At 38.9% G+C, this 26,014-nt stretch overlaps 1 protein-coding gene across 2 annotated transcripts in view; it reads left to right on the top strand.

The window, feature by feature from the left end:
• The window catches only part of LOC109556654 (ankyrin repeat domain-containing protein 26-like), a 78,699-nt gene that overhangs the window by 37,727 nt on the left and 14,958 nt on the right, over window positions 1–26,014 (top strand). Inside the window, exons 10-12 of one of the 2 annotated variants that reach the window (XM_070782361.1) lie at window positions 51–22,339; window positions 22,618–22,677; window positions 22,775–23,960. In XM_070782361.1, the coding sequence (XP_070638462.1) occupies window positions 51–139 (89 nt within the window). In that variant the 3' untranslated portion in view covers window positions 140–22,339; window positions 22,618–22,677; window positions 22,775–23,960. Of the gene's footprint in view, window positions 1–50; window positions 23,961–26,014 lie in introns of both variants that reach the window. The other variant, XM_070782321.1, reaches the window with a different exon arrangement.

The following is a 26,014-nucleotide window of genomic DNA, read 5'->3' as shown; positions in this document are numbered from 1 at the left end:
ACTCCTGTATGTTGTTTTCTGTTTTTCATGAACCCTCTGTTCCTTATCAGTTCCTGGTATACAGGAACAAGTGGAGCGGCACGCTATTCCCAGGACTGAGGTCACGGAACGGAATGCATACGTGGATTTCCTTCAGTAACTTTTACCCTACAGTAAAACTGTTTAGTCACGACCCTCTTACTCAAGATATGGATTGTCTTCTGGCCTTGTGGCGATTGTTATTCCTTGTTATTCCCTTGGTAACCATTGTTTTACATCTGGCTTTTGTTATTTTCTTAACTTTATTTTTTTGCCTAAAGCTTCCTTGTATAACAATATATAAACTCACACAAACATGAATAATGCACCCTTGTTCCACTGGAGACTTGGGTCTCCTGTGTCCTTCTTTGTTTTTCTGGCTAGTTCTTTGGAGCATGGAGGCCTGCCGAGCTCACTTTCCTGCCCAGGCTACCAAGACCTTGAGAAGACGCCCTGTGCCCTAGTGAGCAGTACAAGCCCTATTCTAGGGCCTTATTGGTTTACCACCTAACCCAGGGAATATTAGTCTCTCTCTTTTGCTTTCTTTTCATTGACTCCGATCCACCAGGCCCCAGTCTATAAAGAAGATCACAGGTAGGGATGATCCATAGAAAGGATGTCAAGGAGGAAGATTTAAGTCCACAGATCCAGATATTACTACCCTTTGGATAGGAGAGAATCTAGTGAAAGGACAAAGGGAGGAAAAGAGGGCCTTAGGGAGGTGAGTTTGGAGTTCATGAGGACACTTGATAGAACTCCTTCTAGATGACTTCAGTGTATTTGCCCTGAAAAGAGATAAGATCATTATTGCTCCAGAGAATCCTGGAGGTGGGAGGGAGTGCTAGAAGTGGGGGAAACCACAGACCCTCCGAGTAACTCTTAGGCATCAAAGATATATGTTGTGCTGGTATTTGTTATTCAAATTAGATTAATTTGAAAAAGGAGGCATTGACTTTTTTTTTTTTTTTAAGATAGCTGATTCTTTGAAAGTTGTTTCATAGAAATCCTTTGAAGCATTAGTATGATGTACCAAGCCAAACTAAATTTTGAAGCCAAACAGATTAATAGGGTTCATTCCCTAAACGCTAGAAATATTTTTAATAAATACTACGCTGATTTTGAAATGTGCAAGATTTTTAATTTCTAATAATTCTGTGGCAATTAAATGTATTATTTCCTTTTCATTATCTTTGGTGGATTCCGGTGTCTGTCTTACCAGCGTCCTAAGATCCCCCTAAAAACAAGACACTAAAACTGAATGTATTCAGTGCCAAGGCTGAGTGTGAGGATTCTGCTTGGTACTAACTCTGCATGAATGTACAGCTGGATTTCATATTTACATGTAATTAACTTTGTGTCCCTTTTTCCTTTTAGATTCTCCTGGGAAATATCCTAATGTGAAGGTAAAAAGGTTTATGATTTTGTCTTGAATTCTGAACTGTGGATCGTCTCCTATGTACATTATTTAGTAATCAACTTGTTTCCAAACCCCATTCAGCCAGCAGTCAGAATGAAAGAGTCTGCAGCTAATAAAACAGTCAGAATGAAGGATTTACAAATATCCAGTTCAGGTAAATTTTGCAGTACACAGTTAAGTCTGGAAAGAGGGACACTGAACTATTTGAAATGCTCAGTCTTCATACTTCTAATATTTTCTTTGCAAATTTAATTGAAGAATTGGACATACACAAAGCAAATGTTATTGTTGATACTTGTGTCTTGAAATAAAAGATATTTACAAGGATAAGAACAAGAAATTTTTAAATTGTAAGCTTCAACTCAACATGTTTCTGTATATGCTTCAACACTCTGAAGTTCTCAATTTGGAATCTCTATACTTCTCAGGAACTCTCCGAGATTAAATTTTAGACTCTAAGTTTTTTCCAGTGTCCAAAAGTGCTTGTTTGAACTCGAACCTTTCCCTAGAGTAAAACTTCACTTGTTAATATGTCAGTTGTACTTCAGCTTATAATTGTTTCATTATAGTATTATTACACAGATGAATGTAGGACAATCAGATGTTTTGATGAGCAGGCTGTGTGTGTCTGTGTTTGTATGTGCATGTGTTTGTGTGTGTGTGTGTGAGTTTGTGGCATCTTTGATTATTAGAAGTAGGGGAAGTAATCATAATTTAATGACTATTGGATAGACATAATCTTTTGAAACAGTGATTCTGAAAGTTGTTGGCTTTAAGAAAGCTTGCTCCTTGGAAGGAGTTATGACCAACTTAGATAGCATATTCAAAAGCAGAGATATTACTTTGCCAACAAAGATTCATCTAGTCAAGGCTATGGTTTTTCCTGTGGTCATGTATGGATGTGAGAGTTGGACTGTGAAGAAGGCTGAGCGCCGAAGAATTGATGCTTTTGAACTGTGGTGTTGGAGAAGACTCTTGAGAGTCCCTTGGACTGCAAGGAGATCCAACCAGTCCATTCTGAAGGAGATCAGCCCTGGGATTTCTTTGGAAGGAATGATGCTGAAGCTGAAAGTCCAGTACTTTGGCCACCTCATGCGAAGTGTTGACTCATTGGAAAAGACTCTGATGCTAGGAGGGGTTGGGGGCAGGAGGAGAAGGGGACGACAGAGGATGAGATGGCTGGATGGCATCACTGACTCGATGGACGTGAGTCTCAGTGAACTCCGGGAGTTGGTGATGGACAGGGAGGCCTGGCGTGCTGTGATTCATGGGGTTGCAAAGAGTCGGATACGACTGAGTGACTGATCTGATCTGATCTGATACTCTTAAAAATTATTGAGAATTCCAAGGAACTTTTGTTTATGTCTATTGATGTTTACTATATGGGAATTCAGTTGAGTTCAGTTGCTCAGTCGTGTCCGACTCTTTGCGACCTTATGGACTGCAGCACACCAGGCTTCACTGTCCATCAGAACTCCCAGAGTTTACTCAGACTCAAGCTCATCGAGTTGGTGATGTCATCCAATCATCTCATCCTCTGTCTTCCCCTTCTTCTCCCGCCTTCAGTCTTTGCCAGCATCAGGGTCTTTTCCAGTGAGTCAGTTCTTCACATCAGGTGCCCAAAGTATTGGAGTTTCAGCTTCAGCATCAGTCCTTTCAATTAATATTCAGGACTGAGTTCCCTTCGGATGGAGTGGTTGGAGATCCTTGCAGTCCAAGGGACTCTCAAGAGCCTTCTCCAACACTACAATTCAAAACCATCAATTCTTAGGTGTGCAGCTTTCTGTACAGTCCAACTCTCACATTCATACATGACTACTGGAAAAACCATAGTTTGGACGAGACAGACTGATGTTGGCTAAGTAATGTCTCTGCTTTTTAATATGCTGTCAAGGATGGTCATAGCTTTTCTTCCAAGCAGCAAACATCTTTTAATTTCATGGGTGCAGTCACCATCTGCAATGATTTTGGAGCCCCCCCAAATAAAGTCTGTCACTGTTTCCATTCTTTCCCCATCTATTTGCATGAAGGGATGGGACCGGATGCCATGATCTGAGTTTTCTGAATGTTGAGTTTTAAACCAATCTTTCCACTCTCCTCTTTCACTTTCATCCAAAGGCTCTTTAGTTCTTCTTCGATTTCTGCTATAAAGGTGGTGTCATCTGCATATCTATGGTTATTGATATTTCTTCTGGATATCTTGATTTCAGCTTGTGCTTCATCCAGCCCAGAATTTTGCATGATGTACTCTGTGTATAAGTTAAATAAGCAGGGTGACAATATACAGCCTCGACATACTCCTTTCCCTATTTGGAATCAGTCTGTTGTTCCATGTCCAGTTCTAAGTGTTGCTTCTTGACCTGCATACAGATTTCTCAGGAGGTAGGTCAGGTGGTCTGGTATTCCCATCTCTTTAAGTATTTTCCAGTTTGTTGTGATCCACACAATTAAAAGCTTTTGGGTAGTCAATAAAGCAGAAGTAGATGTTTTTCTGGAACTCTCTTGCTTTTTCCATGACCCAGTGGATGTTGTCAGTTTGATCTCTGGTTCCTCTGCATTTTCTAAATCCAGCTTGAAAGTTTGGAAGTTCACATTTCGTGTTCTGTTGAGACCTGGCTGGGAGAATTTTGAGTATTACTTTGCTAGCGTGTGAGATGAGTGCAATTATGCAGTAGTTTGAGCATTCTTTGGCATTGCCTTTTGTTGGGATTGGAATGAAAATTGACCATTTCCAGTCCTGTAGGCACTGCTGAGATTTCCAGATTTGCTGGCATATTGAGTGCAGCCCTTTCATAGCATCATCTGTTAGGATTTGAAGTAGCTCAACTGCAATTCCTTCACCTCCACTAGCTTTGTTCGTAGTGATGCTTCGTAAGGCCCACTTGACTTCGCATTCCAGGATGTCTGGCTCTAAGTAAAGGATCACACCATTGTGCTTATCTGGATCATGAAGATCTTTTCTATATTGTTTTTATGTGTGTGTTCTTACCACCTCTTCTTAATATCTTCTGCATCTGTTAGGTCCATACTACTTCTCTCCTTTATTGTGCCCATTTTTGCATGAAATGGTCCCCTGGTATCTCTAATTTTCTTGAAGAGACCTCTAGTCTTTCCCATTCTGTTGTTTTCCTCTATTTCTTTGCATCAACCACTGAGAAAGGCTTTCTTATCTCTCCTTGCTATTCTTTGGAACTCTGCATTCAAATGGGTATATTTTTCCTGTTCTCCCTTGCCTTTAGCTTCTCTTCTTTTCTCAGCTATTTGTAAGGCCTTGTCAGACAACCATTTTTCCTTTTTGCATTTCTTTTTCTCTGGGATGTTCTTGATCAATGCCTCCTGTACAATGTTACAAATCTCCATCCATAGTTCTTCAGGCACTCTGTCTATCAAAACTAATCCTTGAATCTATTTGTCATGTCTACTGTATAACCCTAAGGGATTTGATTTAGGTCATACCTGGATGGTCTAATGGTTTTCCCTACTTTCTTCAATTTAAGTCTGAATTTTGCAATAAGGAGTTCATGATCTGAGCCACAGTCAGCTCCCGGTCTTGTTTTTGCTGACTGTATAGAGCGTCTCCATCTTTGGCTGCAAAGAATAGAATCAGTCTGATTTCATCATTGACTGTCTGGTGATGTCCGTGTGTAGAGTCTTCTCTTGTGTTGTTGGAAGAGGATGTTTGCTATGACCAGTACATTCTCTTGGCAAAGCTCTGTTTGCCTTTTTCCTGCTTCATTTTGTACTCCAAGGCCAAATTTAACTGTTACTCCAGGTATCTCATGAATTCCTTCTTGTACATTCCAGTCCCCTATATTGAAAAGAACATCTTTTTTCGGTGTTAGTTCTAGAAGGTCTTGTAGGTCATCATAGAACTGTTCAACCTCAGCTTGTTCAGTGTTACTGGTCAGAGCATATACTTGCATTATTGTGATATTGTATGGTTTGCCTTGGAAATGAACAGAGATCATTCTGTCATTTTTGAGATTGCATCCAAGTACTGCATTTGGGACTCTTGTTGACTGTGATGGCTACACCATTTGCTCTAAGGGATTCTTGCCCACAGTAGTGGACATAATGTTCATCTGAGTTAAGTTCACCCATTCCAGTCCATTTGGGGGCTTCCCTGGTAGCTCAGTTGGTAAAGAATCTACCTGCCATGCAGGAGACCCGAGTTCAATGCCTGGGTCAGGAAGATCTCCTGAGGAAAGAAATGGCAACCCACCCCAGCATTCTTGCTTGGAAAATCCTATCTCCAGAGGAGTCTGGCGAGCTACAAATAGCCCATGGGGTCAGAAGCATCAGACACGACTTACTGCCTAAACCACAAACCAGTTCCTTTTAGCTCACTGATTCCTAAAATGTCGATGTTCACTCTTGTCATCTCCTGCTTGACCACTTCAATTTCCCTTGATTCATGGACCTGACATTCCAGGTTCCTATGCAGTATTGCTCTTTACAGCCTTGGACTTGACTCCCATCACCAGTCACATCCACAGCTAGGTGTTGTTTTTGATTTGGCTCCATCTCTTCATTCTTTCTGGATTTATTTCTCCACCAATCTCTAGTAGCATATTGGACACCTACTGACCTGCTGATGGGGAGTTCATCTTTCAGTGTCCTATCTTTTTGTCTTTTCATTCTGTTCATGGGGTTCTCAAGGCAAGAATACTGAAGTGGTTTGACATTCCCTTCTCCAGTGGACCATGTTTTGTCAGAATGTTCCAGCATAGCCCGACTCTCTTAGATGGCCCATCACGGCATGGCTTGCTCATAATTTCATTGAGTTAGACAAGTCTGTGGTCCATGTGATCAGTTTGGTTTGTTTTCTGTGATTGAAGTTTTCAGTCTGCTTGCCCTCTGATGGATAAGGATAAGAAGCTTATGGATTCTTTACCAACTGAGCTATAGGGAAGCCCTGAAACTTCCTGATGGGAAATACTGATTGAGAGGGAAACTGGATCCTGTTCTGATGGGCGGGGCCATGCTCTGTAAATCTTTAATCCAATTTTCTGTTGATGGGTGGGGCTGTGTTCCCTCCCTGTTGTTTGACCTGAGGCCAAACTATGGTGGAGGTAATGAAGATAATGGCACCTCCTTCAACAGGTCCCATGCATGCACTGCAGCACTCAGTTATCCTGACCGTGCATCAGGCCACCTCCAACCCTCGCCTCAGCCAGAGACTCCTAGAAATAAAACTAAAAAAGGCACACACAATCATAATAGCTAATTCCATTCGTCACTAGAGTTCTTATATCACATATCCTGTCTCTGGAGAACTTCTGTGTACACTCAGAACATAATTGAGCATGCAATTACGTTTAGAGTTGTTGTGAAAAGAGTTTTGACCTCTTGGATCCCCTGGCCCAGTGCGTCTTTGGACTTCAGGGATTCTCAGGGCACACTACAGAACCACCATTTAAAACCATTGGCATGGTTGGATGTGAAATGATAAAGGAAGCCTTGTGTTGACACGGGGTTTAAAGTTTAACTTTTACATTTCTTGTTTGTCTCTTTGATTTCTCTGAAGAAATTTAGACCTGAGAGTTCCTTTTTTTTAAGCAAATATTTCTGTATTGCGTTCATTCTTCCCTCATGGTGCTCTGTGCTCTTTGGATCTAGTGTTGTCCTAGACTTATCCTATTTTCACATGGAAACAATTGGTCACCCACAAGACTATCAGGTCTTATATAAGTTTATGATATCTATCCAGGACTTAAAAATCAGTCCTGAAGATATTGATAATCTGAGGAAAGACCATCTCATTGTAATTAAAGAAGTTGTCATTGGTGGTAGTGTTCAGTCGCTAAGTCGAGTCCAATTCTTTGTGAGCCCATGGGCTGCAGCACGCTAGGCCTCCCTGTGCCTCACCATCTCCCAGAGTTTGCCCAAGTTCATATCCATTGCATCAGTGATGCTATCCCACCATCTCATCCTCTGCCATCCCCTTCTCCTCCTGCCCTCAATCTTTCCCAGCATCAGGGGATTTTCCAGTGATTTTCCAGTGATTCAGCTCTTCACATCAGTTGCCCAAAGTATTGGAGCTTTAGTTTCAGCATCAGTCCTTCCAGTGAATATTCAGCATTTATTTCTCTTAGGATTGACTGGTTTGATCTCTTTGCTGTCCAAGGGACTCTCAGATGTCTTCTCTAGCACCACTCTTTGAAAGCATCAATTCTTCAGTGCTCAGCCTTCTTTATGGTCCAACTCTCACATCTGTACATGACTACTGAAGACCATGGCTTTGGCTGTATGGACCTTTGTCAGCAAAGTGATGTCTTTGCTTTTTAATGTTGTCTAGGTTTGTAACATTAATTAAAGTAGTAACATTCATTAAAAGTGTTTTTAAAACCATGGTCTCTAGAGCACACAGTATTATAAGGCACAATTAAGTGTAAAATAAGGTAGATGTACATTTTCTTAATAATATATTTGTATGTTGAAAAATAGTCATGTATGGATGTGAGAGTTAGACTATAAAGAAAGCTGAATGCAGAAGAATTGATGCTTTTGAACTGTAGTGTTGGAGAAGACTCTTGAGAGTCCCTTGGACTACAATGAGATCCATTCAGTCCATCCTAAAAGAAATCAGTCCTGGGTGTTCATTGGAAGGACTGATGTTGAAGCTGAAACTCCAATATTTTGGCCACCTAATGCAAAGAGCTGACTCATTTGAAAAGACCCTGATATTGGGAAAGATTGAGGGCAGGAAGAGAAGGGGACGACAGAGGATGAGATGGTTGGATGGCATCACTGACACAATGGACATGAGTTTGGGTAGACTCCAGGAGTTGGTGATGTACAGGGAGGCCTGGCATGCTGCAGTTCATGAGGTCGCAAAGAGTCAGACATGACTGATTGACTGAACTGAACTGAACTGATGTTGAAAAAATAATTATTGGTAAAGTTCTTATGGAATACAGAATATGTAATAGAAGTTTAGTGAATCAAAATCAGTAATACTAGGCAATTAAAAAGTAGAAGAAATGAGACACACTAGTTTACATCTCTTCATGAATGATGGTGACCTGTGAGATACTGTAAGCTGTGAAGGACTAGTGAGTTTCAGGGGAGAGGAGGGCATGGAACTGATTCTCTGAAGAAAGACTTTGTACAAGTTAGTCAGAGTTGTATTCTCACATTCTAATAAGTGGAGACTTTGTTTTCACATTTTTCAAATGGGGCTTCTGCTGCTTTGAGCCTCAATAATGAGACTTGTCAAAGAGCCAGGCATTTGAAAGTTGATGGTCAGTGTGCATTTGTGTCCCATTCAATGACCAAAAGTCAGTCAGCATCCACAGAATTTGGACAGAAGACCATAATAGATAAAATGAAGATGAAGACTGTAACAGTGTTCCTGGTAGGGAATTACTCTCTCTGTCAGCTATGCAAGTTGGAGCTGCCAGGAAACAGAGGAAGCAAAGAAGGTAATACAGAAGCCCAGAGCACTCAGCTGTGGGCCACCTGGGCATGGCCTTACCATCCTTCTGATGGTTCCAAATTAGATTCTGTGGCAAAGTTTACCTTGTGCTGACTCCTTTTATGCAGCCTACAGCCAATCAATACCTCTTAGCAAGGTGTTTGCGTTCTCCATCTGACCAAAGTAATACAATAAATAACAAAGAGAGTTAGGAAAATGTAAGTTCATTCAGGCTGGTGTTTAGCATACACCTGAGAGTGGGTAGCAGGATTACATTTAGAACTCTGGGACTAGTTGGGAGACTAGGTAGCCATCTAGAGACTGCCTTCTCAAAATGGGACTTCATACCAGTGTTTTTATATGGCTGTCAATTCATAAGAATTAGTCATGATTATATTCAGTATAACTGCAAAAGCAACTCTGATACCAAATACTAAAATATTTTTTGTGTTTTCTGTGACTTCATATTTTTTAGAATTAGCTTTCCCAGTGGGAGTGGGAGTCATGGGAAATTTGCTACATAGTACCTCCTTCTCAGCTGTGTCCACATAGTATGTCAACTTGTTTTAGTATTTGTAATGAATTAAGAGTTCACAAGAAAAGTTGGTATAAAGGAGTGGTGTATCACTTAAAAGCAGTATATAGAAAGTCAATTCTGATTCTATTAGGATGCCCAGTCTATTGAGTAACCACGTCTAAGAAAGTGTTGTCCATAAATACTAACTAATTTAGCACCCTTAATCAGTCATATGGTCAGGACTATGGTAAGTTATTCTTTTCTATCTTCACCTTGCATTTACAGAATATTCTCAGTTATCTCCTAGAATAGTGACCACAGGCTCTAAACTCAACGTGTTTGTCTTTTTTTCTTTTAATCTATACAACTGAGTCATTTGCTCTTGTCTCTCCATGAACTTGGTAGGTCCAGGAAAAACAAATTAAAAAAAAAATGCCTACATGAGTCCCTTCAACACTGGATGATGTGAGATAGGAAAACTACAAAATAGAAAAATAGATAGAAGCTGCTTCAGTCAATTCATGTTGATCATTTTCTTCTCAGTCAGTACATTTTATAAAATAGCTAGCAGTTATTTTATCCTTCAGGGCCCTTGGATTTGTACATTTATTGGTTTCTTAAAGATTTATTCTATACTGTACCCTGAAAGTTTTATATCCTAAATATTTCTGTAAACACTCCCTCAGTTCAGGCCTGCATCACCTTGTTATTCCCAGTATTAATGCCTTCAGATTCACCTTCCTCTGGTTATTCGTATGTCCTTCAGGTTCCTCCCTCCCGTGGTCTTCAGAGTCACCAATCTCAAAAGCACACGTGACCATGAGGCACTCTGAGTCACATTAATGTCTAGACCTCTTAAAGCACCGTTGATGCTCTCATAATTTGACTTCTGCCTGACCCTCTATCTCTAGCCCTTTCAGTCCTTTGCTCTAGAATTCTGAACTGCTGCTGGTGCCCTCGTCGCTTGTCCCTGTTGCTGTTATTCAGTCGCTCAGTCGTGTCTGATTCTATATGGCCCCATGGACCGCAGCACACCAGGCTTCCCTGTCCTTCACCATCTCCTGGTGCTTGCTCAACTCACGTTCATGGAGTCGGTGATGCCATCCAACCATCTAATCCTCTGTCATTCCCTTCTCCTCCCGACTTCAACCTTTCCCAGCATCAGGGTCTTTTCTAATGAGTCAGCTCTTCGAATCTGGTGGCCAAAGTACTGGAGCTTCAGCACCAGTGTCAGTCTTTCCAATGAATGTTCAGAACTGATTTTGTTTAGGATTGACTGGTTGGATCTCCTTGCAGTCCAAGGGACTGTCATGAGTCTTTCTGAACACCACAGTTGAAAAGCATCAGTTCTTTGGTGCTCAATCTTCTTTTTGGTCCAACTCTCATATCCATACATCACTACTGGAAAAGCCTTTGCTTTGACTAGATGGACCTTTGTCAGCAAAGTAACGTCTCTGCTTTTTAATACACTAAGTTTGTCATATCTTTTCTTCCAAGGAGCAGGTGTCCTTTAATTCCATGACTGCAGTCACCATCTGCATTGATTTTGGAGCCCAAGAAAATAAAATCTGTTTCTGTTCTCATTGTTTCCCCATTTCTTTGCCACGAAGTGATGGGACTGGATGCCATGACCTTCGTCAGTCCCATCCCTTCACTTTGGACAAATATCTACCCTGTGGTGTGTGTGCTCCTCTCCCAATCTTGCTACAGCCTGAAATGCTGTCCCTTTCCTGCCCTCTGTTCCCTTGAACTGTGTAAGTCTGTACTCAGGCATTATCTCTAGAAAAGCCATCCCTGACACCTTTTCCTACATTTTTCATTAAACTCCAATGTCTAGTACTGAGCAGAATCCTGAGAAATAATTATTGAATAAGAGACACCGGGGCTCTGTATCAACCTAGAGGGTTGGGATGGGGAGGGAGATGAGAAGGAGGTTCAAAAGGGGCGATCTATCTGTACCTATGGCTGATTCATGTTGAGGTTTGACAGAAAACAACAAAATTCTGTAAAGTAGTTCTCCTTCAATAAAAAAAAAAATAAATTAAAAAACAAACAAACAAAAATGCTATATATACCAAGGTGACTTGTAAGAGCTTGTCCCCTGCAGTCTAGGAGCCAAGAGGATAGACATGTAAAGAAATAATTTACAGTTCAGATCTATATCTATCACTAGGAAAATCTAGAAAGGTACACTAGGAAAATCTTTAAAGTACTAAGGGAGCTACAAGGAAAGGTGTACCTCTTTATCAGGGGAAAGATGGCAGTAATCAAAGACAACTTCACAAAGCAGGTTGAGCCTTGAAAGATGAAAAGTAATTTGTCGGAAGAGTATAGGGAAGCATTTCAGATGAAGGAACTGATAAAAGCTAAAAAGGAAGAGGAATTTTGTAAACCATGAATAATGTTGCAGTTGATGCTTGGCATGTTGTTAAAAGGTCCTGTTAGGAAGTAGAGAAGAGAATATATGGTGACTTTATATGTCTATCTTGTATTTTGTTTGGTTTCTGATTATTTTGTTCACTGCTGTTTTGATCAATCTGTGACTGAATCTTTGAGCTGTTTGTGTGCCTGTAACCTGGTGACATTTGGTATTTCCTAAATGGTTTGTTGAAGTTTTCAGGTCATTGGAAGTAGTTCTTAAAGAAGTAAATATTCAGCTGGAGATTAAGATTGATTTAATCTGTTGTTTTATACAATGTTTTAGATCTCTGTTTTAAATGAGATCTAACTAAACATTCTAAGTAATTTTAACGAAACATGCAGATTTGTCAAGAGAACTAGACTTGGAAATGATAACAGAGGAAGAACAAGGAAAATTTGATGAAGATGAGAATAACCATGCACAGGTATGTAAAACTGTAAATTTCAATATCTGGTGTAGTACTGTATGAAAAAATGTGTGTCAAACAAGGCAAATTAGAATGGAAAGATAAGTTAACACCCATCACAAATGAGTTAAAGCAGAAGTTCAGTGAAATTTTGTGAGGAATACCAAAATACCGACTATGTGATAACCCTAAATAAGGAGCAAACCAAAAGGAAATATCTCCTAATCTCACAAATAATATACCTGATTGTGAGGAAAAAGATGCATTTGGAGTATCTGTCTCTCTAGTATTCCAAGCATTTCCTGAACAAAAAGAACCCAGTCTCAAAAATGTTTTTCCATGGTCTGTAAACTCTGGGTCCCTTGGATAGACTTGTCGGTCATCTTCAAAGCTTTGTTTCTCTGAAAATAAAGTAGACTTTGAAAATTATCAACTAGACATTGAACATGTGTTTATGAAAATTGAGGAGAGTTTTTATAATGATACAGAAAATAAAAAAGTAGGGGAGCCGGTAGTTATATTTGAAGTGAAAGACCAAGAGATTGATATGCAAATGTCACAAAATATGAGGCAAGATCCCACTAGTCAGAAATTAGATACGGGACAGGCATGTCATTCTAGTCTGTGGCTTGTCTACTCTGGTAAGATGAAACATAGAATTCAAATAAAAATTCATGTTCCCCTTGCTGTTGTTAAAATACTGATCTGAAAAATAAAGCAATACAGGACTGGTTCCAGAAGCCACTGCATGCAGATAATTGCAGCACTAGTGACAATAGAAGCATGGGACCTGAATTAGAAAATGGGGATTCTTTTCCACCTAATAGTCACAGTGCATCTGAAGTGTATGTAAATGAAGAATTAGAGAAGGATATGCAGAGGTTTAAGAATGAAATAGACATGTTTCAAGTAGAGTTGCTGGCTCTGGAAAAAGAAAATTAAACTTCCAAAAGAGTTTCTCATTTTCTCTTGCTTCAGTTTTTCTCTTTCTTGATGATGTGGTCTGTTTTGATTTTCCATTTATGAATAAAGTGGTGTCATCCAAAGAGGTAATTGTTGGGGATTTTCTCCCTGGGACTTGGAAGCGACGAACCTGAAAGAATGACACTCAGACAGTCTGTTGCAAGGACTGACAAGTTTATTTCTGCAGTCAAGCCTTTTTATAGAAGCAGGAACAAAGAGCTTAAAGTAGACGGCCAGCAGAGCACATATGAGGTTAACACATAATCAGTAAAAACATTCAAGGACAGCACACTCTAAGTGACTCATGTGCTTATCCCACAACCCGTTGTCTCAAGTAACATCTCTATTTATTATTAAATCTTGGCACCGAGCATAACCAAAGGCAGGAGATGTTTTTCTGTCCGCAGTACACAAAGCCGGGTACTTCTGGCCTTTCACCATTTTCCCAAGGACTTTCTCCTAATACGGCTATTTTGACTACACTTCCCAACATATCCTCCTTTTGTTTTTAATTTAAGCACGGCAGCTGCTAGGTGGACTCCATTGTGGGAGGCATGGAGTCTTGAGTAAAGATGTCTGTATCCTATAAGCAATGACAAAAAGAGCAGGGTGATTAATACATATATAAAAATATTGCTTCCTGAAAGCCAAGCTCTAGGGTCTAGAGACAATAGGGTTTTGGTTAAAGTATCATAGAATTGAGTGCTATACAATTCCCTAGGTACCCTAACCTGAAAATTAGCAACTTGTTGTTTCAACAAATTGATGTCTAAACTTGAGTTATCTGTGAGATCCCGCAAATGCGCCTTAACTTTATCCCAAGGATATTCAGTGGTATTATAGGGCATGTTAGTCAGACAAAAAGAAGTAAAATTCCAGTGACAATGTATACGTGTTTGGAAAGTCAGTTGCTGCATTTGATCTCCTAAGTAGATAATCACAGTTCGTAACTCATTAATTCATGTTTGTAATTGCTGATCTATTTAAGCTTGTCGAGTCCATAGATCATGTGAGTCCTTGTGCCAAGCAGTGATAAAATCATGATTTTGTATAGAATTATGTAAAGCCATACCAGACAAAGTTCCTACAGTCACAATGGAGATAAGGCTTAAGATGCCTGCAATAATCCACCCAATGATGCGCTTACATCACCTAAGCCCAGTTTTCAACAATACAGAAAGAAATACAGAATCAGGCCAAGGTTCAGTTAAGTTTACAGGAAGCCATAACTCAGATCTTTGTTTAACTAGCACAATGCTAACATTGTGATATGAAATGGTGTGATTAAGGCAGGTATACAATGCACATGCAGTACAATTGACAATCTTGGCCAATAAGTCAATATCAAAATGCCCTACAATAAACAAGTATGGAAAGTGAACACATTATTGAATATAGCCAGTACTATTATATAGGAAGATATAATTAGAAGGACGAAACACACTCATAGTCCCATAAACATTAGCGAAGTGCTCTAAAGCTGCTGGGATTTTCCAAATGTGCCATTGCTTTGGCCCCACAATGGGGATGATAATCCTGGGTCGTGGGGGTGATAAGCCCCCATTATACCAATTCAGCAATATGTCCTTATCAGTCCACAAACTTGTCTTAGATTTATGAAAGCCTCCAATGCTTGATCTATTAAACCAGGAGCAGTTATGATGTTCCTCTTGCTCTTCAGTGTCTGCTCAGCCTGACGAGTCATGTTTTTCACTTGAGCCCATGTTGGGTAAGGATTCAGATCATGGCGTTTCCTCATTGGCTCCTCCAGGGTCATTGATGAGAACCTTCGCATCAACTTTGTCACTTCCCAAGGGAGTCCAGTCTTGGGGGTCCCTCTCGGTAATGGACATGGTGAAGGGGAACCCAGATTTCCTCTCCATTTGCAATGACAAGACCATAACCCTTACCTAGGAGTCGTAAGATTCCTGGCAGCCATTGATTAAATTGCTTATACCATATTGGTGTATTGATGTCTAATTTGCTGTTTTTGTCTTCTGCAAAATGTCTATCTGCATGAGTATCATAATTATTTTTTGTTAAGTTTAAAAAATTTAGGGAATAAAGGGTTAAAGATAATAGTAATTGAGGGTTCATGGGATAAGAAGTGTATCTCCTCTTCCATATTCCCCCTTTCTGTTTTAATAAATGAGTTTTTAGGGTGTGGTGGGCTCTTTCAATAATAGTTTGACCCTGAGGATTATAGGGTATTCCTGTAATGTGTATTATGTTCCATTCTGATAAAAATGAACGAAATGAATGTGAGGTGAATGTAGGTCCATTGTCTGTTTTCAAGACAGAAGGAATCCCCATAATGGGAAAGTTGAGTAAGAGTGTGGAAATGGCGTGTTTGCTGGATTCTGAAGAGACAGGAACTGCCCAGATAAAGCCTGAAAATGTATCAACTGAGACAAAAAGTAAAGAAAAGTTTCCTAAGGAGCAGTGAGTGAAATCAGATTGCCAAAGGGAATTAGGCTGTTGCCCCTGGGGTTTAACTCCTGAAATCGTAGTTCATAAGTGCAGAGGGGCACAGACATCACAGGTTTTAATAATATGCCGTGCTTCAGTGAGAGGAATATGGTATTTAGAGTGCAATCTGTTAGCATTGGTATGAAGATTAGCATGTTCACCATTGGCAGATGTGAAAATAGGAGCTATGAGCCTGTCAACAGCACCATTTCCTGCGACCAGAGGGCCAGGTAAACCTGAATGAGCATGTATATGTGCAATAAAGAAGGGTTCCGTACATGAGCGAATTAAAGCTTGAGTCTGTGAAAAGAGAGTATATAATTCTTCATCTAGGTTGTATAAAAAGGCTGTAGCAAAATCAGGAAAAAGGGAAGCAAGGTATTTGGAATCAGTATATACGTTGAAGGATAATGGTTGAAGTGACAAAAGAGCATATAAAGCATATAACTCAACTTTTTGTATTGAAGAATAGGTAGTGGGTAATTTCTCTTTGATATCAGGGCCGACAATCCCTATTATGCCTTTCTTGTTGTCATCAATGAAATAGGTGGGTGCATTGGAAATAGGCTGGGATGCAATGATATTAGTTATAATGAATTTAGTACATTGTAGAAAGTCCCATAATTTTCCTTTCGGTAAATGAAATGAGATAACATTCTGAAAATCATTTAATGCCATTTGCATGGTCAAGTTATATTGTAAGGCAATTTGCAATTCTTTTTTTGTCAAGGGGACATGTATTGCATATGGATCAAATCCAATCAAAGTTTGTACATGGGTTCTTTCTGACAATTAAGTGCCCTATTTTCTCAATATATGATACAATTTTTTTAGACTAGTGTGTAAATATACGCATTCTATTGGGCTATGTTGAGCTATAATTGCAGTGGGCGAATGTTCAGTGGGGAATATATATATAAAGAAACTGGTTGATCGTAATCTAGCCAAGTTGAAAAAGATTGTCGAATGTGTTTCTCCATTAAGGCCAGTTCTTCTTTGGCCTCTTTTGTTAGCTGCCTAGGGCTATTAGGGTCAGGGGATCCCTCTAAAATTTTAATAGATTTGGTAAGGCATAGGTGGGGATGCCGACAGATGGCCACAGCCAATTAATATCTCCTAGCAATTTTTGAAAATCATTCAGCGTGCATAGAGATTGCACAGAAATTTGAGCTTTTTGAGGTTTGATTTTAGATTCTTCCATAACATGTCCTAAATAATTAAAGGGTGCTTTCCATTGAATTTTATCTGGTGCTACAAGCAGGCCATGATTTTGAAGAGTAGTAGTAACTTCATTGTATAGCTGTTGTAAACAGAGTTCAGATTCCATAGAGAGAAGTATATCATCCATATAATGAATTATAAATGCAGTAGGATACTTATTTCTAATGGGTTGTAATAAAACAGATATGAGATATTGGCAAATGGTAGGGGAGTTCATCATTCCCTGAGGTAGCACATTCCATTGAAATCTTTTAATAGGAGCCATGTGATTTATAGAAGGAACTGAAAAGGCAAAACATTTTATATCTTTAGGGTGCAAAGGTATAGTAAAAAAGCAGTCTTGTAAGTCAATAATAACTACAGACCATCCTTTTGGTACCATAGAAGGGGAGGGCGATCCGGGTTGTAAGGGCTCCCTAGGTAACATGGTATTATTAACATGTCTTAAATCTATCAACATTCGCCATTTTCCTGATTTCTTTTTTATTACAAATACAGGGGAATTCCATGGGGGAAATGAAGGTTCTATATGAGCTTTTTGTAATTATTCATTAACTAATTGCATAAGAGTTGCCAATTTTTCTTTAGTTAGGGGCCATTGAGGTGTCCATACTGGGGTATCAGATTCCCAATCGAGAGGCAGCAGTGTTAACTCAATGGCCCCCATTAAAAGGTTCATTTAAAGAAATTGTGGCTTTCGTTTGTTCAAGAAAATCCCGTCCCCATAAATTGATTGGGATATTAGTAATATATGGTTTAAGATAAGTTACAATTTGATTAGGGCCATACACTTGTAAATAGGATGCACTGAGAAAAGTTTGTGTGGCATCAGTTTCACCCACTCCTAATAGTCTAGAAGGAGCCATAACCTTACCCCAATCAAGGGGCCATTCTGCAGCTCTAATGATTGAAATGTTAGCTCCGGTATCTAATATGCCTGTGAAATTCTTTCCCTGTATGGTAAAGTAAGCATGAGTTTCTGATGTTCCTTTAATAAGGCGGATAGTGCAGCAGTAAGGTTGGTACTGCCAAAGCCTCCCTGCCGAACTTTATCAGATGCCTTCATTGGTTTGACATATGGTAAAAGTAATAATTGTGCAAAACTTTTCCCTTTTTATAAGTATATATTTCCCATTTTCATAACATTTACTGTAGCATGTATTCCCCTTCATAATCTTCGTCCATAACACTGGTCAATACCATTAAACCTCTCATTGTGCAGCTATAACGTCCCCAAATCAGTCCCATTGTCCTGGGTGGAATTGGGCTGTTATATCCAGTGGGAATTTTCTGGGGGTTGTATAATTCTATTAGTTCCATATCATAGGGACTAGGTATATCAATGCAAGCACTCTTAGTTATAGCTGCTTGTAGTGTCATAACATTAGGTCCTCCTTTTGTAGTGGGGCTAGAGGATGGTCCCTTTATTAGTTTCCCTGTTGTTTTTGTTGTGCACTGGGGTTCAAGGTGTTTCCATCCTTATCAAATTTAGAATGACATTCATTCAGCCAGTGGAACCCCTTTTTACATCTTGGACATATTCTTGGGGGTTTCTTCTTATTAGAAGTATTATTATTTTTTTTCTGGTCTGTGTTGGTATGTGGCATTGTTTTTTCATATGGTTGGGCTTCCCACAGTTAAAACATTTGGCATTAGCAGCTTTTTGTACATTAAAGGTTTCCAATGCCACCAATTTTGCTCTATGGGACATATATCTGATATCCCTACATGCTTTCAAATATTCCATAAAAGAGTTAGTCTCTCGAATTGGTCTAAGCATGGATTGACATTCCTCATTAGCGTTTTCAAAAGCAAGTTGTTAAAAAAAAAAAAAAAGCAAGTTGTTTTAAAATAATATTTTGTAAAGTCACATCCTTAATAGATTTTTCAATTGCATCCTTTAATTTTCCTATAAATTGAGAATATTCCTCCTCATGTCCTTGAATAATCTTAACAAATGAACCATCAGAGTTAGCGCTATCAACCTTTGCCCATGCCCTGCAGGCAGTTTCTTTAATGAAATGCAACATCTCAAGGGTAATATTAGCTAATTGCACCATTACATCAGTCATAGTCCTTGTTCTAGTCAGTATATCATAAGTTAAATTGGCAGGGTTACCATGAGAGTGCTGGTCAATCATCAGCTGTTGGGCCTCATCACTAATCCATATTTTCCATTGCAGTAATTGTTGAGGATTTAAAGCCATCTTTGCTACTTGAAAAAAATCATATGGCATCCAATGGTCAGCCCATCCTCTGAGAAATTCTATACAGTAAGGAGAAATAGGTCCATACAGAGTACATGCTTTCTTAAAATTAGACAACATGCCAAAATCTATACCATCCCAAGAATTTTGACCTTGGATGGGTTGATCAAATTGTATTGGGAAAGCAAAAGCACAAGCAGGCATCTCCCGAGGAGGAGTGAAGCGGTTAGTATGAGCAAAGTTCGCAATTGCTGTTACAGGCGGAGCAGAAGGAAAAACCTCAGATTTGGGCTTTCCGTTGAATTAAATGATCTCCATTCTAAGTGGCTTCAGTTTTGACACATCCTGTATATATATGTCTCTAAGTTGTTTTTCTAAGGATTGTGTCTGATTGAGCATAACATTCTTATATTTCAAAGCACCTTGTATATCTTGTTCTTTAAGCTCATATTCATGTAAAGGTTGAATAGTTTTTACTTCCAAATCAACATTATGCCCTTAATTTGTTTTATGATAGCCTGTATAAGTGACCATGTAACCCTTGCTGATATGCTCGCAAAACATTATTTTTAACCCTTTTCTATATGTCTAGATTGAGTGTCCCCTCTTCTGGGAACCATGAATTGTTCCAGTAAAATATAGCAGTCATTCAACTGATCTCTTGAAACATTAACACTGTTTTGTTTCAAAAAATGATGCATTATAGAAATGAAAGGAATTTTACTGCTATGTGTCCCATCCTGCTTACCTCTTTCTGCAGGGGCTTGTCTCTTTGTTCAGCCTTCCTTTCAAGTCCCTGTTCATGGCACCACTTGTTGGGGATTTTCTCCCCGGGACTTGGAAATGATGAACCTGAAAGAATGACACTTGGACAGTCTCTTGCAAGGACTGACAAGTTTATTTCCCCAGTCAAGCCTTTTTATAGAAGCAGGAACAAAGAGCTTAAAATATATGGCCAGCAGAGTGCATACGGGGTTAACACATAATCAGTAAAAACATTTCAAGGACAGCGCACTCTAAGTGACTCATGTGCTTATCCCACAACCTGTTTTCTCAAGTAACATCTCTATTTATTATTAAATCCTGGTGCCAAGAATAACCAAAGGCAGGAGATGTTTTTCTGTCTGCAGTACATAAAGCTGGGTACTTCTGGCCCTTCACCATTTTCCCAAGGACTTTCTCCTAATACGGCTATTTTGTACTATGCTTCCCAACAGTAATTATGTAGAAATTGATTATTATCTCAATAACAGGAATTCAGGAAACTATTTTCATGGCTTTTGTCCTCAATCAATTCTCATACCTAATTCTTCTCTGTCAGTCTTCATATGGACTGGGAAACTCATTTAGCTATGTACCATGTGGTCTTCTGAGCTAGAATAAGCACCAAGGATATTGCTTAAGAAGAATAATCAGCTAAGGTTTTGTGTCTTTTTTTTTTCCCCTTTAAAGCTGTTGGGTTAAATATAAGTTATATTTCCATAGGATGGGAAGAAAGCATTGACTGATAGATGGGACATGAACATGTGTTCCCTCTAATCTCTTCATTGTGGTTGAATATGTGTGATCTTCTCTGCTTTCCACAATTGCTGGGAACTTAGATTTCCAGCATGGCTGCTTCAGGATCTTTTTAATAACAAACACATGTGCTCCCACATATGCCTTAATCAGCACTCGCAGATGTTTCTTTTGAGACAGACCTTTCCATTATGTTGTTTACTAAAATGTAGAAAGTTTTGACATGTGTGATTTTGTTACATAGATAGTGTGTACAAGTGTGCGTGTGTGTGTGTGATAGTAGCTCAGTCATGTCCAACTTTTTTCAAACCCTTGGACTATAGCCTGCCAGGCTCCTCTGCCCGTGGAATTCCCCAGGCCAGAAAGAATACCAGAGCAGCTAGCTGTTCCCTTCTCCAGAGGATCGTCCTAACCCAGGGATCGAACTCAGGTTTTCCCCATTGCAGGTGGATTCTTTAATATTTGAGCCACCAGGGAAGCCAATAGGTAATATAAACCCTGAGCAAAAAAGAAAAAAAAATAACTGTTTATCTACAAAGGAGAAGACTGAGTTCTGAGATGCTGTGAGATTTTTCTTTCTTCAGTAATAAGTTTTTAAAACTATTTGTTTGCTGTTTTGTGTAAGAGGTGCTTTGACTGAGTTTGAACAACAGACAGAAATACAAAACAAACAAAAACAAACAAACAAACAAAAAAAACTCTATGTATTCTCCTGTTTAAAAAAAAAAAAGGAGATGAGCCCTATGCCCAACTAAGGCATTGAGTTACTGTGTCAAAGTCATGCTTTTAACTTATCTGATTAATCTGATGAATTCATTTGGTAATATAAAACATTCAACGTTCCAGAATTGTATCATCTCTTTTGGTGCCATAAAATGCTAGGGAGTGCCAGTTTAGGGCCTTAAACAAAACCTTGAACACTCTTTTTTTTATTGCCGTTTTTGGTAAATAGTGGGACAATACTAGGTAATTATTTCTATATGCTCTAGCTGTAAGGTTTGATGGTTATTGAATGTGGAATTGGGAAGCATTACTTATATTCCAGAATTCCACATTAACTAACAAATCCTCAGTTTCATTCTGCTCCTTGTGTTTTGGTAAACTCTGGTTCATTTAATTTAGTGAACACCGTCACTTTTTGCTATCTCCCAGATCCAAGTGAAAAAAAAAAAATGTAAAAGACAGAGGGGAAAGAATAGCTTTAATGCAGAGAGAAGATTGTTTCCTTTCTGAGGTGCGAAGGTGTCACATCTATATCCGGCTGTTTAATGGAAAATCCAGGTAGTAAAGACCAAAGAGGACAGATTTTGTGTCCTTGTCTTTTTATTTCACTGTCTCTGCCAGCCAGATGGGTAAGACTGAATATGAATAATTGCATCTTATTAAGAAAGCCATTTTTGAAAATTTGGGGAATTTTATCTTTTCCTCAAACAGAAAGGAGCAGATTTTACAAAAATTTCAATGACTTGTAAGTGATAAAATTAAAATAAACACAAAAATGTTTTTATCACTTAAATTCAGGGTGAGCACTGAGTCAAATAATAAAATTGAAAACAAAGGTCTTTATAATCAATACATAGCAATTATTCTTAGTGTCCAACTTCCATTAAAGGTTGAAGAAGAAAAGAAACACAAAAGTAGTGAAGTGGAAATATCAGAGAACATATGTGATGCTGCTGATGAGAGTAGATTGTTTCAGCAGAGAAAGAGTGGAGGAAACAGCAACCAGTAGTTTCCTGCTGTGCAGAATGAGCATTCTGATAGGTAATCCTATATCACTATTTAACAGCACGTCCCTTATTATGTTCCTATAAAATAATTTCTAACTTGAGCTAATGTTTGTGATGTACAGATTTTATGTTTTACAAGAGATACAGTTATTTTTAATACTCTTGTCGTTTAGCCTTATTACTAGAGTTCCTTTGTTAACATACCACAATGTTACATATTAGAGTATTCTGGATTTGACTGCATATTTGCCTTAATCAGTGTGTTGTATATTTAAATTTGTTTTGTCACTAATGAACATCCTTTCATTTCAGTTTGAGGACTTCTTTCAGCATTTCTCATGAGGCGGGACTAGTGGCGATGAACTCCATCAGGTTTGCTTTGTGTGGGACAGTTTTTATTTCTCTTTTATTTCTGAAAGACAACTTTTCTAGAAAGAGTACTCTTGGCTGACAGGTTTTTCTCTCCTAGCACTTTGAGTATGTCCATGGAGGGAGGCCACATTGCTGTTGGTGGCGGGAGAACCAATGAGGCATCAGTCTTTCAGCCATGATGCTGCTGTCACCACATCATGCGGGTGGTTTAAAAGTGAGCTCTCCTCCCCTGGCCAAATATCTCCTTGGTTTCTTCTTTCATGGTATATGTGCCTCATGTCATTTAAAATACCACCTGAATTAAGTGTGGCTTTTTTCTGTCAATTCTCTTTTTCATTTATTTTTGGCTCTGCTGGGTCTTTGCCGCCACAGTGCTTGGGCTTCTCAGTGTGGTGGCTTCTCTTGATGCTGAGTGTGGGCTCTAGGGTACTAGCTTCAGTAGCTGTGTAGCATAGTTTAGTTGCACCATGGCATGTGGGATCTTCCCTGACCAGGAATGGAACACCTTCCCCCTTTATTGGTAGGTGGACTCCTAAGCACTGGACCACCAGGGAAGTCCCTAAATTCACCATTATTATATTTAGAAGCAAAATGAAAAATATAGTGTAAATCTACTTAGGACTCCCATGTCTAAGAGTCAAGGCACTTAGCCAGTAGACTCCAGGTTTTCAGTGTAGCCCTTGAGGTTCTTCTCAGTGTCTTTCCAGATGCATCTCTCTATTTTCTTCCATGTATTTTGTGCTCTTCCTTCCAGGTTCCTCGGAAAAAACCCAGATGCCCTGTGCCTGATGTTTGTGCTCACATTCGAATCTCCAAGTAGAATGATTTTCTCCCTTTTCTGTTTCTCATGACCTCCTCTCTTCACTTCTGCAAATCCTTCCTTATTTCACTTATCACTTTCATATGTCAAGTTTTATATATCATATTGTATCATAATCATATCTGTGTTTGAAGGAAGAATTTGTTTTCTTGAATATGGTTGGTACTCTATAACTGTCTTGTGAATTAATCAATGACTTAAGATGGGTAAGAGTTGGAATTTTATAAGAATTGGTTGTTTTTTATTCTTTATCAGTTGAATTATTAGAAAACATTGGCTTTTTTGTGGACTTTTTAAAGTAGAGATCCTGGTTTGCACAGGAAGAAAGTAAAGAAAAAGAATGATGACAAATGGACACTGGAAGAACGTGTGATGGCACCAATATTTGAAAAGACATGACTGGTGCTCTGCTGCACGTGAATGATGACATCATTTTAAGGGAAGTGGATCAAGTTGATGACAGGTACATTCTCCAGATTCCTTGTTTATAGGGGAAGAAATATTAGCACTGAATACTTCTTCTGGAAATAGAGCAGCATTATACAGTGCTCAGGACTAGACAAGAGATTGCGCAACTCTAGTGGACTAACGCTGCTGAAAGGTTAAGGTGAGGGCCAGTGCCTTTGGCCAGGAAGTCATTTCAGTAAATAGTCCCCTTGGAAGCTGGACTGTAATGAATACACGTAAACATTCAGTAGGGAATGTTATTGGGACAGGCAATGAAGAACTGGATGGTAACTGAAGAGGAATGTGGAGTTCACAGTTGTTACTTGTTTTATGCTAAGAAGGGAGATTTTAGAGTATGTATGGTATTGGAGGGAGAAGGCAATGGCAACCCACTCCAGTACCCTTGCCTGGCAAATCCCATGGACAGAGGAGCCTGGTAGGCTGCAGTCCATGGGGTCTCTAGGAGTCGGATACTACTGAGCGACTTTACTTTCACTTTTCACTTTCATGCATTGGAGAAGGAAATGGCAACCCACTCCAGTGTTCTTGCCTGGAGAATCCCAGGGAAGAGGGAGCCTGGTGGGCTGCCACCTATGGGGTCGCACAGAGTCGGACACGACTGAAGTGACTTAGCAGTAGCAGCAACATGCTATTGGAAATGAGCCAGCAGAGGGCGTGTTTATTTAGTTTAGTCTTGTTTGCATTTCCAATACTAGAAAGCTTATTGACTGTATGACATTATCTTTAAACAATTACAGTGAACTAATTGTACATACTACTTCTGTTCATGTGTAGTTTTATGGTAAGGGCTTGTTCATTGGTTCTGAAGTGTAATATTTCTATGTAATGGAATATGCAGATGGTTGCTTAAGTTAATTCTATCATATATAGATTTTCAAAAATTACATAATTGTTAATTTACAAACACTTAGGCCATACTGATAAGGATATGGTCATTCCTTGATTCTAGTTGACAGTAGCATGATGAGTAGCTATGATTTTGTAAAGTGCTCTGAAACATCACATCATATTAACTTCATAGTTGTTTATAGATTCCAGGGAAAAGGGAAAGATTTTGTTTATATTCAATAGAAAAACATTATTAACGATCTTTCACAAATTATTCCTTTTGTATGATAAAGATCTAAATGACAATACCCGTGCTTCCTTTACTAAGTGTGTCATTAACACATAATGTGTGGTCAATACATGTATGTCAGATGCATGAAGAAACAGTAGAATGGGTGAATGAATGCCTATTGATAAATTTCTTTACAGAAAACAAAACTTTATTGACAGTAGATTTGCAGGCTTGCCTACCTCTGAAGTCTTTTTAATTTTTGAGAAATATGTTTTAAGATTCAGAAATCATTATTTATAGCTATAACTAGACCTGAAATAATACTATAGATTCATTTGCTATCGTATTACTTAGAAAGACTTTTCAATATTACTTTATCAGCATATTTTGAAAGAGCAGTGTTGAAGCCAGACTTCCTGGCTTTGAATTCTTGGTCTGTTGGTGACATACTGAGTGGGCTTGGGCAAGTTCCTCAGCCTTTGTGTGCTCCATTTCTTCCTATACCTATATCCCAGAATGACTGTGGGGATGAAAATGCCTTTAGGACATGTCAGGTGCTTCTAATAATGCATGGCCAAAGCATAGGACGTCCTCAAAAAGCTAATATTTTGGTTATTCAAATAGATTTCTTTCTTAGAAGGACTGAAGGAATACCTCCCAGATAGGTCATATTGCCATAAAAGTTAGTTCTTACGGAAAAGAACAGGTGCCAAAAACACTGGTATACTGTTTCCTATCACACAACACAAGTAACTTTATGTTTTTACTTTTCCTTGGATCTAACTTTAATACTTTATTAATATTACTGACATATTTTCTGTGTCCTTTAATGCTGCTCTTATTTATTTCTGCATCCTTTATAGACAATTACTTGCCAAAGCAAAGAGTTATATAAAAAAGAAAAGTTTAGGTATTGTTTGTATTTTTGAATATTTAATATTAGCCTGAAAAGAATCATTTGTTCTTTTAGGCCTGCAAGGAAAACACTT

This window comes from Bos indicus, chromosome 1, assembly GCF_029378745.1.
Source record: "Bos indicus isolate NIAB-ARS_2022 breed Sahiwal x Tharparkar chromosome 1, NIAB-ARS_B.indTharparkar_mat_pri_1.0, whole genome shotgun sequence".
Taxonomy (NCBI): domain Eukaryota; kingdom Metazoa; phylum Chordata; class Mammalia; order Artiodactyla; family Bovidae; genus Bos; species Bos indicus.
The sequence above is the reverse complement of the archived record's forward strand: the minus strand, read 5'-3'. Positions and strand labels throughout refer to the sequence as shown.